The 14189-nt window shown below is 41.8% G+C and overlaps 1 protein-coding gene across 5 annotated transcripts in view; it reads right to left on the bottom strand.

The window, feature by feature from the left end:
• Positions 1 to 14189, bottom strand: part of LOC124053565 (transmembrane and coiled-coil domain protein 3-like) — a 40052-nt gene that overhangs the window by 2799 nt on the left and 23064 nt on the right. For all 5 annotated transcript variants that reach the window (XM_046378830.1, XM_046378831.1, XM_046378832.1 and 2 more), the window contains 3 exons: positions 3386 to 3550; positions 1833 to 2614; positions 524 to 659 (listed from right to left, as the gene is read on the bottom strand). In XM_046378830.1, coding sequence (XP_046234786.1) covers positions 524 to 659; positions 1833 to 2614; positions 3386 to 3550 — 1083 coding nt within the window. The remainder of the gene's footprint in view (positions 1 to 523; positions 660 to 1832; positions 2615 to 3385; positions 3551 to 14189) is intronic.

The following is a 14189-nucleotide window of genomic DNA, read 5'->3' as shown; positions in this document are numbered from 1 at the left end:
CACACAAACACACAACACAGTTCAGGTCAGGAAGATGCTTCATAGACATTCAGTTATTACTACAATACCCATGAGCCTCTACAACTGCACGTAGATTGAACTGAAGATACTGTGTTGTGTCATAGTTCATCCTAAACTGACCCGGAGAATCTTGTAAATTAATCCTTTTAAGCTGCACACCACAGTAGCTTTACAGTCGCTCTTAAGCTTCGGCTGCATTCACTTTAAGCTCTGTGGTCTGTGGACGATTCTTACAGAAATGTATCTTGGTATACATAGCTGACTTATCATATTACATATGCTGGCTTGTACGTTTGACCTTTTATCCAAGAGCCAAATATTTTCTAGCTCAGTTGCTCAACTTTTGTACCGACAATTCGGTCGGGAGTGTTTTAACGCCCATCTAAGAAGTGGAAATGCTCCTACTCAGTCACCACCAACACCGTCTGTGAAGAAAATGTACACTACTCATACATTGTAGTGCGTATTATATAACTGTGTGTGTATGCAAAACACACATTACCTGTATGTCCCTGGCCCTCTCGTAGGCCTGGTAGGCCACCTTCTCCTCAATACTGGCCAGTTCCTGCTTCAGATTACTGGTCTCATGCTGGTGGAGCTCCGTCAGGTCATTTAACTGGTCCTCCAACCTCTCATACCTGACAGACACACACACATTCAGAGTAGGTGGAGGCAGAGAGCGAACAAGAGGAGAGAAACAATGCATCACTGAGTGTATGCGTGGGTGAATAACAGTACAGCTGTTTATTCACTACTCACAACTTGGCTGACTTGGTTGACTTAGCAACCGTCTGGGGATTTGTGTGTTAGCTCTGCTGTCTATTTTGGATTCACAAAAGCTTATAAATAAAGGGCCGAAAGTTCTTTAAAGTTCAAGCACAAACAAAATGTGCCCCGTTGAGAGGGTAAAACAAAGTGAGCATCATTGGATTTCTTTTTTTTTTTTATTTAGGGACTGACCTGTTGGGTCTATTGTTGGCACCAATATTTATTTTGACAGCTTAAAGTATTTTAGCCTGTAGTATTCAGCTCATCTAAATGACTGATTCCCAGCCTGTTTGTTGGCTTGGTGGTGACCAGGCATTCAGAGTGATTTTTCCTTGTGGGATGGTTTATTTTAAAGGTTTTTCGGATGCACGATGAGGTTATTTTGCAAGAAAATCCAGAAGAAAATGTGTGTGATTTTGTTTAACTAAAATATATACAATTTCTCTTTCCCATCACTTTAATCTTCACTGATCTAGATTATAAAATAAATATCTAAAAAGGGGGCACTCAACTGATTTTATCCACAGATTGTAACTACAGGGTTTTAATAGAAAGCACCCAGACTGGGACCATGGAGCTGATGACATCAGCATTTACCAGGCAGGGAGGGTTTTGTGAAAGACATCATGGAGCTTATTGTTACAGGAAGTGAAAGATTGAGTGTGTTTGTTGTAGCGTGACCCAACCCACAGCATATGCAAAGGGCCGTACGTATGAGACGTAATTTGTGCGTAAATGTGAAACTTTTATCCAGACATGGAAATCACTGAAATCAAACTCAATCGTTCTGCGCGCTGCATCGGAGCTCTCGGCTGTTCATGTTTAAAGTCAATAATGTACTACATAAAGACTGACACACTGAGAGCAAAGCCTGAAACATCCATGTGTTTACTGTCAATATTAATCTAACACCCAGGGTGCTGCTTGACCGACTTATTCGTCTTATTCGTTTGAGGTGTATTTTGACCGAGTAGCACTGAGTATGTGTGTCCTGTATGAGCGACGTGTGGGCTGACACTGACGGGGTCATAGCCTGTACCAACCTGTATCTTTCCTCCTGCATCATCTGTGTGAAGTAGCTGTAATCTCGTTTGAACTGGGAGCTCAGAGTCTCCATGTCCTCGGCCAGCTGTGCCTGAGCCTCCCTGATCTCCCGCACCATGTCCAGCACCTCCCCAAGCCGCCCGTTGGAGTCCGACCTCCCTGGACCTCCAGACCCCACCCCCGAGCCCCCGGCCGGGTTCCCGTTTGAGTCGGCGGACGCAGACGTCCCCGTGGAGCACTCATCGTCACTGTGGTACTTGGTCGTCTTGGCTACTGTGGTGGCGCTCCCGCTCAGGCCCCTCGCTCCGCTCTCCACCTGCAGTCCCGACCCCGTCTCCATGGAGCTCTTAAGATGGGCAATGTTGTCTGCGCTGCCAAACTTGTTCCTGATAAGGTTGGCGAATTCCCGCGACTTGTTAAAGAAGAACGGCGGCGAGAGCGACACCCCGGGCCCGACTGTCTTCACTTTATCCAGCGCCGGGTGCCGTCCGGTTGTGCTAACGTCCCGCAGGCTGCCCTCCTTGCTGTGAGTCCCAGACTCCTTGCTGCTGCCATCCTTGTGGCTGTGTTTCCCGTTGGTCTCGTTGTCCTTCATGCGACGGTGGTACTGCTCCAGCTTCCTCTGCAGCCGAGTGATGGCGTGCGCTGACTTCTGGTTCTTCTTTTCAAACACCTGACGTATTCGTCCCACTTGCTGCTTGTCGGCATTGTTCACCAGCTTCAGGTACTCTGCGACATTTTGGTCCCGAGCTGCCTGCTCCACTTTAATCTGCTCCGTCACCTAAAAGTTGAAAAGTGGATTTAATTTTTTCCTAACGTAAAAATACGTTAACATGTCAGAGCATTTGCAAATGTTTTGTGAGAAAGGAAACGCATTCATCACACACAATATGATTTGGTGATTGTAAACAAATCATATGTCATATATCATATATGTCAAATAACAATGCTGACAGTGAGTAAATGAATCCAATGCACTTCTGAGGCATCACTTTAAGGAGAAGCGTCGGAGTCATCACAAACAAAAATGAGTACTTTGTTCACTTCTTCGAACTTTCTGCAAACAGTTTTACTTTGTGCTTATTGCTCTGCATGTGTACTTCACCGAGAGCCACAATTCATTACCTTTTAATAATCTCTTCATTTGGTTTCAGTTACGGCTTCAAATCACTTTCATAAATGAGGATAAGCCACTAAATCACCTGCGAGTGATCAAGCTAAACTGCGCTGAAGCCTAATCTTCCTATGGTGGAAATAATTCTGACTCAGAAACCATTTGTAATGAAAGCTGAGCCAACAAGGACTATTATGAAAGTGAATCAGTTGATGGAATGGGATACGGTTTCTTATTAATTCAATAAATGAATTTAATATCTTTTTTTTCCAATGAGTATCTGCGGTATCACAGCTGAAATCTAAGTCGAATCAAAGTACCGAAGAGAGCTAAGGAGGTATTTCATTTAGCCTTTGTGTGATGTTTGCGTTTACACGTCACTTTGCAAGTCAAAACACAGTAAATCAAATGCAGAGGGTGAATCATGTTGGATCCGACCTTGAGGATCTTCTGCTGCAGGCTGTCGATACCCAGCGCTCCTTTGGTGAAATCCAGGCCCACCCCGTCATCCCCAACACTGTCCACCACGTCCAGGTTGGACTCTGAGCCGCCACGGCGAATGGGCACCGGGATGCTGAGGACATCACAACCGCTCCGCTCCGCCTATGGACGAACAAACACAAGAATGAAGAGGGGTGAAAAATAATTGTTTTTTAAACAAAATCTATCAAAAATATCAAAGAAACCAAATTCACATCCAACAGTCCAAAATATTCTGTTCACAGAGACATACGACAAAAGGGAAAGCAGCTCACCTTCTCATCTGAAAGCCTAAAACTAAATGATGACATTTTTTAAGACTTTTTTTGCATGAAAAATGCTGAAAACGACGAATCGATTGTCTAAACTGTTGCAATTAATTCTCTGTCCACTGACTAACTGAGTCAGCTTCAGGTGATATAATTTGTAAAACAATTATTCAGAGTTGCTGAGACGCGTCCTTGAGGTATGCAAAATTGTAAAACACCTCATTCAACAACTTCAAATAAAAAAAAAATAAAAAAAAACTTCTCAAGAGTGACAAGCAGGCATAAAAAGTACATATAAGGCAGACAAAAGAATGACTTTGATGTTAGATGCTCTTGCGTCTGCAGGCTTTCAGGCTTAACTATGTGCCAAAAACACGCTGCACAATCCTGTTCCATTGATATAAAATGCTGTTTGTGTCTTTCTATGGCCTTGCAGAAAAGCTTTTAGTACGTGGGCACATCCATGATGGCGAGAAAGAGAGAAAATAAGAGCAGAGCTAAAAAAGAAAAACAAGGGGATTGAGACTATTGAGTGCACAGTCTTGAGAGGATTCGTGTGTTTAGATTGAAGGGAAAAAAAGGAAGAAAAAGGCGGCTGATGAGACAGTAAATCTGTCTGAAGGCTGCACAATGGTCAGTTAGTGGAGCAGCGTGGAGCCCAAAGCTACAAGCAAACAGCCCCCAGTCCTTTTTGTACTGAAAATCCACTCTCCGTATTGACAAAAGCAGACGATTATGTAAGGCAACCTAAAATATTAGTATGTGGTAACTCTTGTTGCCACGGCAGCAAAGCACACAATCAGCCTAAGCTCTAAAACACACACACACACACACGAGCAAACTGCTGACATGCCCTGAAGGTGGTGTTTTTGGCTTTACTCTCTTTGCCTTTTTCCTTCTTAGACAAGCAGAATACATGATTTCAGTTGTGTCCTGTGGCTTTTGGCTTTTCGGCCCGCGATGCATCCTGCACAGCCGGCAAACCATCACCCCCAGCGGCGTGTAACACATCTTGCAACATCAAACGGTTGGCAACTGTGCAACTTTTTCATTAATAGAGACTCATTCATGGAAATCGACTCATCTGAATTAAACTATACTTCTTGCTACTCCTGACGACAGATGGCGAACATCGTCAGAACATCACACGTTCATCGGTCCAACCAGACGGCCAGAAATGCAGCCAGGAAAAAAACTGTCGTAAATAACACGAATGCAATCAACATTAATTAAAAATAAAGAACATTTTCTCACTGAGGCTTCACATGGAGGATTTGTTTGGTTTAATCTCTTTTATAGTTTGATAAAAAGGGATTTATTTGACTGCTGGTCAGACCAACAAAGCAGTTTTTACACTCTGGTTGCTTGTGATGAGATTTTAACAGTTTATAGCCATATGGATAAGACCATTAGCCCTTCAACACCCCGTCCTCAGGAGGCAGGTTTCATTTGTATACAGTGCTGCAAAAGATCACAACAAAGGCTACAGCAAGGATATGAGAAATAGTCATGAGATCATGAGATCTTGAATTTCCCTCGGGATCAATAAAGTATCAGAGTAAACAAATCCTGTACAAATCCTGAAATCATTTACCAACCACCACACAAAGTTTCAAATGTTCAACTAACATGTTCAGCGATCCTAAAATGATCCTGAAAGGGGCCAATCCACTGAGTTTACACTTAAAAGTCTGCTTACAGGTGGCTCCAAAATTTCTAAGAATTGTAAGTCATTAATAATGGCAGCCTGAGTTATTAAAAAGCCTACAGTCATTAGTGCTGGTAAAAACCTTTGAGAACATATCGCATTTTCATTTCCATAAACCAACGCTGCTGCCTTCCTCTTCTTTGCTGCCGTTTCTCTCTCTCTCACACACACACACACACACACACACGCATGACCTCGTCATAAATCAGCTGGCTGCAGGACATTCAAGTGTATGAAGTTGAGGCTGGCGGGGCCTCACGCTCAGCAGTCCACACACGTATTGAACGTGAACTGGAAAGTGGGTCTGAGGATGAGACTGGGGAAATTATTAGCATGTGAACACACAGAGGCACCATATGTCTCTGAGGACACACGTGTGTGTTTTACAGAGCAGCAGATCTCTGGCCACGGCCCATCCTGTGACCTCTGGTCAGCACGGAGGCCATTTAGATTATCATACAGATGGGTGGACACACAGCCAAAACACACAAACAACACAGCGGGGCATTTGTCCACTGGGAAATGTGAAAGAGATATTCAGACATTTGCTTGTCTAAAACTCAGCGATTCTACTGTCCTCCAAGAAATAAAAAATGCATGAATGTCTGTGAACGCACAATGTGCTTCTCTCACAGGTCAAACAGAGGCACCAATCGTTTTCCTTGGCCAAAACTTCCTGTCAGTTCCACAAAGAGACATACAAATGGATGAATACTGTGACCTCTGTACCGGAAGCGATTATTACATTCATTAATTTGCCAATCAACAGCACAACTTGCAAAATACTTGCTGGTTCCAGCTTCTCAAATTTGAGAATGTGCACCTTTTCTTCCCTTTTAAGTAGTAAATATGTTTGATTTTTGAACTTTTGGTCAGATAAAATGGGCAAAAAAAAAGATGTCAACTTCTGTCTAATCTAAAAACAAGACATAGAGCCTACAGCCTACACACTCGACACTTCGCTCAAAACTGACATGAGCACAGGGCAGTCAGGATGGTAGATGCTGACATCTTTCAGTCTGGACAATAGTGATAGAAGACTGACTAAAATAACCCACAGATCAACTGATAATGAAAATAATCAGACAGCTAAACTAGTGCGAACTCAACGACACAACCTGCAAAGCATCCAAGATGAGGCAGATAAAGCGTGTGTCTGTGTGTTGCCGTGTGACTTGCACTGGGTTTTCATATTCAATAATCTAAGTTTAGAAACTGGAGAGGAAGCTTGTGTTCTGTGCCGCGTGTGAAAGAGTGAACGAGTGGGCCACCAAGTGCTACTCCAACTCCCACTAAGCCGGCTCATCTGAGCGTCTCATTGATGGAGCTGGGAGTGGGGACGTTGCCACGGGGAGACGACGGCCTGGCGCTAACACATAGGAAATCGCCGAGGGAAACCTTTCTTTTGCTGCTCCCTGCAGCACAGAGTCACAAGCTATTTATTCATGCCTGCAATCCATCAATTTGTTTTCCACTAACAAGAGCCAGGGACGAGTCAGAGACGGTAACACCAACAACGCAGTCCTCCCCTTCAGCTGATCGATGAACCTTTAAAAATACGCAGAGGTGAGACTCAACATTTCATCAAAAAGCAATCAGCAGCTGCACGCTGGCGGGACACGAACAAATTGATCCACAGCACTAAAAGATCAAGACCAGGTTTGAACGTTGGCGGAGAATATGAGTGTTATTTGTCAGTGTCACGTCACAGAGGTGCAATGGCTGCCTGCGGTAACGTCTCACCTGAGCCACTCATACTGTTCATAATAACACGTCTTACTCTGTGGCACCCTACAGGGCTGTAAAGTATGGTAATCGGTGTTATGGGCTAACTATTAATAATAAAAAAAAAGTCATTCAGTCATGTTTCAAGCAATATTGCAAACATTTGCTGCTTCCAGCTTCTCAAATGTGAGGGTTTGATGCTTTTCTTGGTTGTTCATTACAGTAAACTGAGCATGTTTGGGTTTTGGTCCGTTGGTTGGACGAAACAAGACATCTGAGGTCTGAAATCATTAAACAGACTTCTTTCTGATATTTTACAGGCCAAGAGATTCATTCAGAAAATAATGGTCATATTAATCAATAATGAGAACATTCTTATTGTGTTACAGCTGCAGCTGCTAATGTGGAACATAACTCTGCTGCACTTTATTTCAATTTGTGCAGAAACCATTAGTCGAATTGCTTAGAACAACCAAAACATTTGCTGGTTTCAGCTTTCACAGAGTGAAAATTAGTCTCCTTGTTTTTTGGAAGGGAAGCAATTTTAAGACAACTTATTTTCTGATACTACACAGACCAAATGATTGATCGAGTAGTCGAATAAACAAACAGATCAAGAAATAAATTAGTTTGTCTGTTGTGAGAATGGATGGGAAGCAAAATTGTGTGGAAGACAAAAGAAATAATGTATTTGGCATAGATGATTCTTTATTGGTCTCCTCTGTGCTTAAACACACTGAGTGTAGCAGAGATTATACCACATCAGTCATCTATTAGTCGGCTCTAACTCAGCATGGAGCCACACGCCGTCTGAAACAACACACCGGATTAGCACAGGCTGAAGCAAACTGGTGTGTGTTTGAGTGTCGGGGAGGAAATAATGGGATTGGCTGAAACCAGATGAAGGGATTCAGCAAAGGACATGTTTAAATCCAGACTTCTTAAGCCAGTAACAGAAAGCTTCATCTGCAAAACGAGACGGCATGGATGGACGGATGGAGTTTTTCTAGCTTGTTTGGAAACTGCTATCAGTGCCATACTTCAAAAATAGGAACAATTTTCCACTGTCTTGTCTATTATGTTTACCCCCTCCAACATTATCTCTCTCTTACCTGACAGCACAGAATACACAGCAGCTCTTTGGACAAATACTGAGATGTACTTACTTTAGATTGTGAAGTTTTCAAAGGCTAAACCCAGCAAACTCTGTTGCATGTGCCAAGGCCGCTCTGTTCCAGCAGACCTGAGAATAACCTGAGTATCCCTGGTAATTTATGACCGAACTTCCTGAGGGCTCCGGAGAAAAGCACGTACACTAAGACTAATGTCTCATATTGTCAAAGAATGAGGTACCAGTTACACAAACCACTGCACCTGCAACTGAACCCATTCAACCTGTGAGACACAAATCAAATGCTGAAATGCTACAAAGCGAGGGAGTGCGATCTGATCACTGAAACAAGACTTCTTTGTACTGTATGAATAAAGAATGAAACACAGCCTCATGCCGGGTCTTCACAGGTGCTTCATCAATAAGACTACACGGTACAACATTCACATTATCTTAATTCTGCTTTTTAACAATTTCTTTCTTAACATTTTATCTCCACTGCCGAGATTTTTACGGGCCAGAAACGATCTAGGAACCAAACCCCTTTTCTCCACCCCTGTTGTCTTCAAAGAAACAGATTTTAATAATTGAGAGGCAGTTCCAATTTTTAACTTCACAATTAAAGGAAAATCCCTGAGTATCTTTACACACGAGTGAAATGATCACAAAAAGCATAATGAATATATGATATGTTATTGTCCTAGTGAAATTATTTGTGCCAAGAAAGACAATAAAATAACAACTGGCTTGGATTTGGTAACAGAATATCATTCAACTGTTCTCATTTTTAAAATGTATTTCAGTCACGTGCAGAGACAGAGGAGAGTTTTCAGTTCACCTATGATTATATATATATATAAAAAGAGGACGGTTTAAGGCGAAATGAGACATTTGGTTCACGTGAATTGGACTGGAGAGTCTCCTGTCTGGAGGGGATCAGCCGTGACTCTGTGACCGGAGAGAGGAGCCTCCTGTGGGGAAGAGGAGCTGGCAGACTGGCACACCTCCCCATGGGTACAGCACCCAGAGAATAAATGGAAAGCAAAACAAACACAGAGCACACAGAAAATGAAAACTGGCTCAGAATACGAATAGGAAAGAGGGTTTAGAAAATATTCAGCACTGAAACCAGGGCTGAGCTTTATAACACACCACTCAGAAAACACTTTGACAGGAGAAACAAAGGACATTTGTTTCCTGAAGGGTTTTTTTTTTTTTTTTTGTGGATCCGAAGGTCTAAAGATCGAAGGTGTCGTATGTTGTACCAAAAGACCCAAAGACTCTTCATTTACTGACATAAATGACAAAGAAAAGCAGCAAATCATTTAAGAGGCTGGAACCAGCAAATGTTTAACATTTTCACTTTAGAAATGGAAGGCAGCTAACCTCCTTTTCAACTGACTCATACATTAATCAGCTAAGCATGGTAGCTGTAGTTCTTATCTTAGCAAGGGCTGGAACTAACGACTGCTTTCAGTATCAATTGATCTGCAGATTACTTTTGATGACTTAACTGTTTAGTTAATAAAAAGTCACTAAAGTGTTTCTAATACCAAACTCGAAGTGTCTGAACTGCCTGTTGTGTCTGACTAACAATCTAAAACCAAAGATATTCAACTTTACTATTACAACAAAATACAGCAAATGAATGTATGTGTGTATAGTTTTATGCACATTTATGTGTATGTATATGTGCACACAGAGATTTTATCCACCATTTTAGTTTATTTTTGCTGTTGTTGTGTACTTCACTTAAATCTTTCACTGTTCACCTGACTCTTCTGTTTATTTTCTTGATTATTCTTGATTTTTTAAATTGCATTATGATTTGTTCTATATAAATAAACCTTCTTACTATTGTTGTATTATTATAATTCTGAGTGAAACCCAGAGCAAAACAGACTCACACACTCAGACTTAATAAGCAGGTGATCCGAAGGCCTCCATATATGGTTCTGCCTTGCTTTGTGTTGACATCATCAGTTTTGTTTTAGACACACACACACACACACACCTGTATTGAGGCCAAACCCAAAGCGGGACAGAAGGTAAGTAAACAGTGTGTGTGTGTGTGTCTGATTACTGTGTCGCTGCACTGACTGAAAGAATGATTTCATGTCTTAACAGGCTGCTCTCACCCTCCCACACACACACACACACACACACACACACACACACACACACACACACACACACACACACACAGATCTCGTGGCAGGCTGAACGGGATACGTCCATATTATCCAGAGGCTAAGTTAGAGACACATAATATAACACTGCTGTCCAAAAAGCCGCAGAGAGATCACGCTGCAGGCTGCATCAACTTGCCAAGTAGTTCGATACGTCTTTTATCACTTTGGTTTTGACAATCATTCACAAACCGCTTTGGCACCGCGTTCAGGTGCCTTGTTATTGACTGAAACTGTAAATCCAAGCATCACTGCACCTCATCCAAGTCACTGCTGCTTTCCCCCCATCATGTTTAATCCCGCACACAAAGCCCTTTTATTTGATTCAATAGCACTTGCGTCAGATTGTCTTATGTTCTGGTCTAAAACAATATCAGTCAGATGATGATACAGACACTAGAAAATCGATGAAAAGCATCTGAAAAGCATTTGGCATCACTGTCAAAAGTGTCTAAGTGCTACTGAATTACAGAGTGTGGTGAAAGTTTGAAATTGCTCCTGCATCAATAAACGCCAGGATAATCAACACAAAAAATAATTCTGCTACTCAAAGAGCATTTCATTTGAAGGCAGACTAGTATTAACAGTTTGGCTGTCTCGTGTTATGCACTTGATAAATAATTTTGATGGCTATTTCCACATTTTGTGTGATCTTTATAAAAACCTGATGATAAAGAGCGTGTGACCTTGATTGGCCAGAGGGACGAGCATCAAAACTGCCACAGGCGTCACACTAAATTTCAGAACTTAACAGAAATATTTGGGGAGGCAGAAGCTCACTTTGTAACACCACATAACTTCAATTTCAACACTACAGATGCAAATGTGCCTCACATGTGTGCTGTGAGATAAGATGCTAAAGGCAACCAAATTTCTAGCAGTGCTCTGTAGTTTCTCAGACTGAGATCTGTGTTTCATAGTGTTGCAGTAAGATGGCCTAGGAAGCCCACCCCCCCAGAGCCTCATTATAACAAACCACAGACGGAGGGATGAGGGATGAGGGAGGAGGGCATGCTCTCATCCTCTCTTCACTTATTCCTCTTTATTATCGCTCTAAATTCAACCTGTGATCAGTTCAGATGTGCCCAGAGAGAAAACTACTATACTAAGTAAAAAAATGAATTCAGTCAAAGTGTTGCATGAGCTAAAATGTGCTTCATGCTCGGATGCAAAGACAACAGAGTGTTCTTCAAGGGTTAAATGTTTAGGATTAAGATCAGAGTGTCTGTGCTCCATCCAACAGTTTTTGAGACGTTTCTCTACAAAACAAAACAAAACAAAACAAAAAACTTATTTCATCAGATGAAAAGTCATGAAATCACCAAAGCCGTTGTCCATGTGTCGACAGAATCTTGTGCTAATCCATCTAGCGGAGCAAAGTGCCTGGACCAAACAGCGTTTCCGGTGGCTGAAAACAGCGGGTCCTCATTGTGTTTTTCACAATATTTGGATGCACAGACAGATGCTGATACTCCTCTGCTGCACAACGAGAAGGGTTAAGAGCCGACAACAGCCTTTCACAGCATTTTAAAACATGAGGCTCCAACTATCCGAGCAGAAGGCTACACACGATTTGCTTTGAAATGAGACGGGGCGCCGCAGTTTTAAACTGATGGTGCCTGAGCTTTTTCCAGCAACCTGCTCTCATCTCTTAGTAGTAATTAAACTAATGTCTCTAAATGAGTTTATTCATTTCAGAGTCGACATGGAACATTTCCTACAACTTTACGGATCATTTAAGACGGGTGGGGCCTCGCTGTGGTACAAGCCTAAATAAACCCTTTGTAAACAGAGCTCTTGTGGAGCGCATTTTCAGCAGAAAGAACAGGTGAGCGACCAGGTGTGATGATGAACACTTATTTAAGTCTTAACACACTGTATGACAGATTCAGTGCATTAATAAATAATGACGTTTATAATCCACATAAAATATGAGGATTTTTTCCACCACATGTTATTTTTATCCTCCTAATCCAGGCTTCGGTAATATATTCAGAAAATGCAAAATAAAACTCTGATGAAAAGAACGGCCAGGTGAGATGATGAACACGGTGAGGTGATTTAGTCCACCACGTTACTCTGTTGATGACCCCCACAGAGAAACTAGGTAATAAAGTGAATCAATAAATCACACTCCAGTGAGAAAAAGAGCAGATATTGAGTTAAAAATCAATGAGCTGTCGACAATCCATTTACCATCTAGGGAGCTCAGCATCCAATAATGACTTGGTACACCTACATATACAGAAACACACATTAATAAAGCTCTACAGCTGAGCGCAGCATGCACAACAGAAGCTAAATGAAGGAAGAAGGTTCATCAGTGTGTGTGAGAATCACTTCACACAACGTGAAACGACCTGCTTGACACACCCACATGCAGTTTGGGACTCAGTGGACAAAATAAAAAAAAAGAAAAAAGTTGTAATCCCTCCTCTTCTCTCTCCTCTCCTCTTGTAATCTGAGATTTTAATCTCTGCTTTCCAGTGTAAAGATTACCCAGCAGCCTTTGCTCATATTCAAACATTGAGGGGGGGTTAAAAAGAAAGCTGGGTGAGGGTACAGATGTGCGAGGTCATAATCTTGAGAAAAAGACTGAAATAGCGAAAGAGATTTAAAGGGCGTGGAAGAGGAAGTGATGGAGACTCAGAGTGACAGAGAGGGAGGGAGTGGGAACGAGAAAGAGGGAAAATCCTGCTGTAACATGTCAAGGTCAGTGTTCAAACTCCACAGGTGGAGCAGCACAATCAGAAAAAGACAAAGTACACAAATGACTCAAGGTCAGAGCTGATATCGTTACCTTTAAGGAGACATTTGCCCATTTTAAATTTCCATCAAAACGGTCAGTCTAGTTAGCTGTAGAAACCCGGTTAACCTGGCAATCATTTTCTTGACTAACTGATTAACTGTATTGTCTAAAATGTCCGTCACAATTTCCCAACATGCAAATAAGAAAATATTATTTTGACTGTCACATGACAGACCAAAAAGCATTTTTGCTTTCAACTAATCCATTAATCAAATATTCAACAAATCGTTACAGCTTAAACACAAACATCCAAAACAAAATCTACATTTTGTTTTATTTATTTAACCTCTTAACACCCTGTATGACAGATTCAGTACATTAATAAATAATGACATCTATAATCCACATAAAATATGAGGCTTTTATCCATCATATGTTATTTTTATCCTCCTAATCCAGGCTTCAGTAATATATTCAGAAAAACTTTGATGAAAAGGGATTGAATCAAAGCTTCATCCTCATTTCTAATCAAATCTGAATCTGGAACTTGAACTTTCATCAGTGGGTGACAGGAAGTCTTCTGAATGAGTGGAAAGCACATCTGCAGGACTACGCAGTCCTGTTGATTAGGATTTGCTACGTCTTCCAGTTGACTGAGATTCTTTGTGTACTTCAGGTTCGCTTGTTCATGTGTGCGTCACAGCAGCTAACACCAGTTTCTGACATACAGCGAGTGAAGCTGATTACACAAATGAATAAACTGGTGACTGAGTGTATCAATCAAGACCGAGAGTGTCAGTGTGCAAAAGTTTGGACAGCCCACCTTCAACCTCCATGTGAATAACCGATTTTTTTAACCGAAAGGCACGATTTAGTGGAATTGTGCACCTACTGAGAAGCAAAGCAACCATTTCTTCTTAGTGCTCCGCTCATTACATCAGCGACGCCCACAGTCAGCTTGGCTAATTACTTTTTCATGCTACTCTGCAGCAGCTTCAAGTCCGCTTTTAC

Source organism: Scatophagus argus, chromosome 22 (genome assembly GCF_020382885.2).
Source record: "Scatophagus argus isolate fScaArg1 chromosome 22, fScaArg1.pri, whole genome shotgun sequence".
In the NCBI taxonomy this organism is placed as follows: Eukaryota; Metazoa; Chordata; class Actinopteri; family Scatophagidae; genus Scatophagus; species Scatophagus argus.
This window is presented reverse-complemented; position numbering and strand designations above follow the sequence as displayed.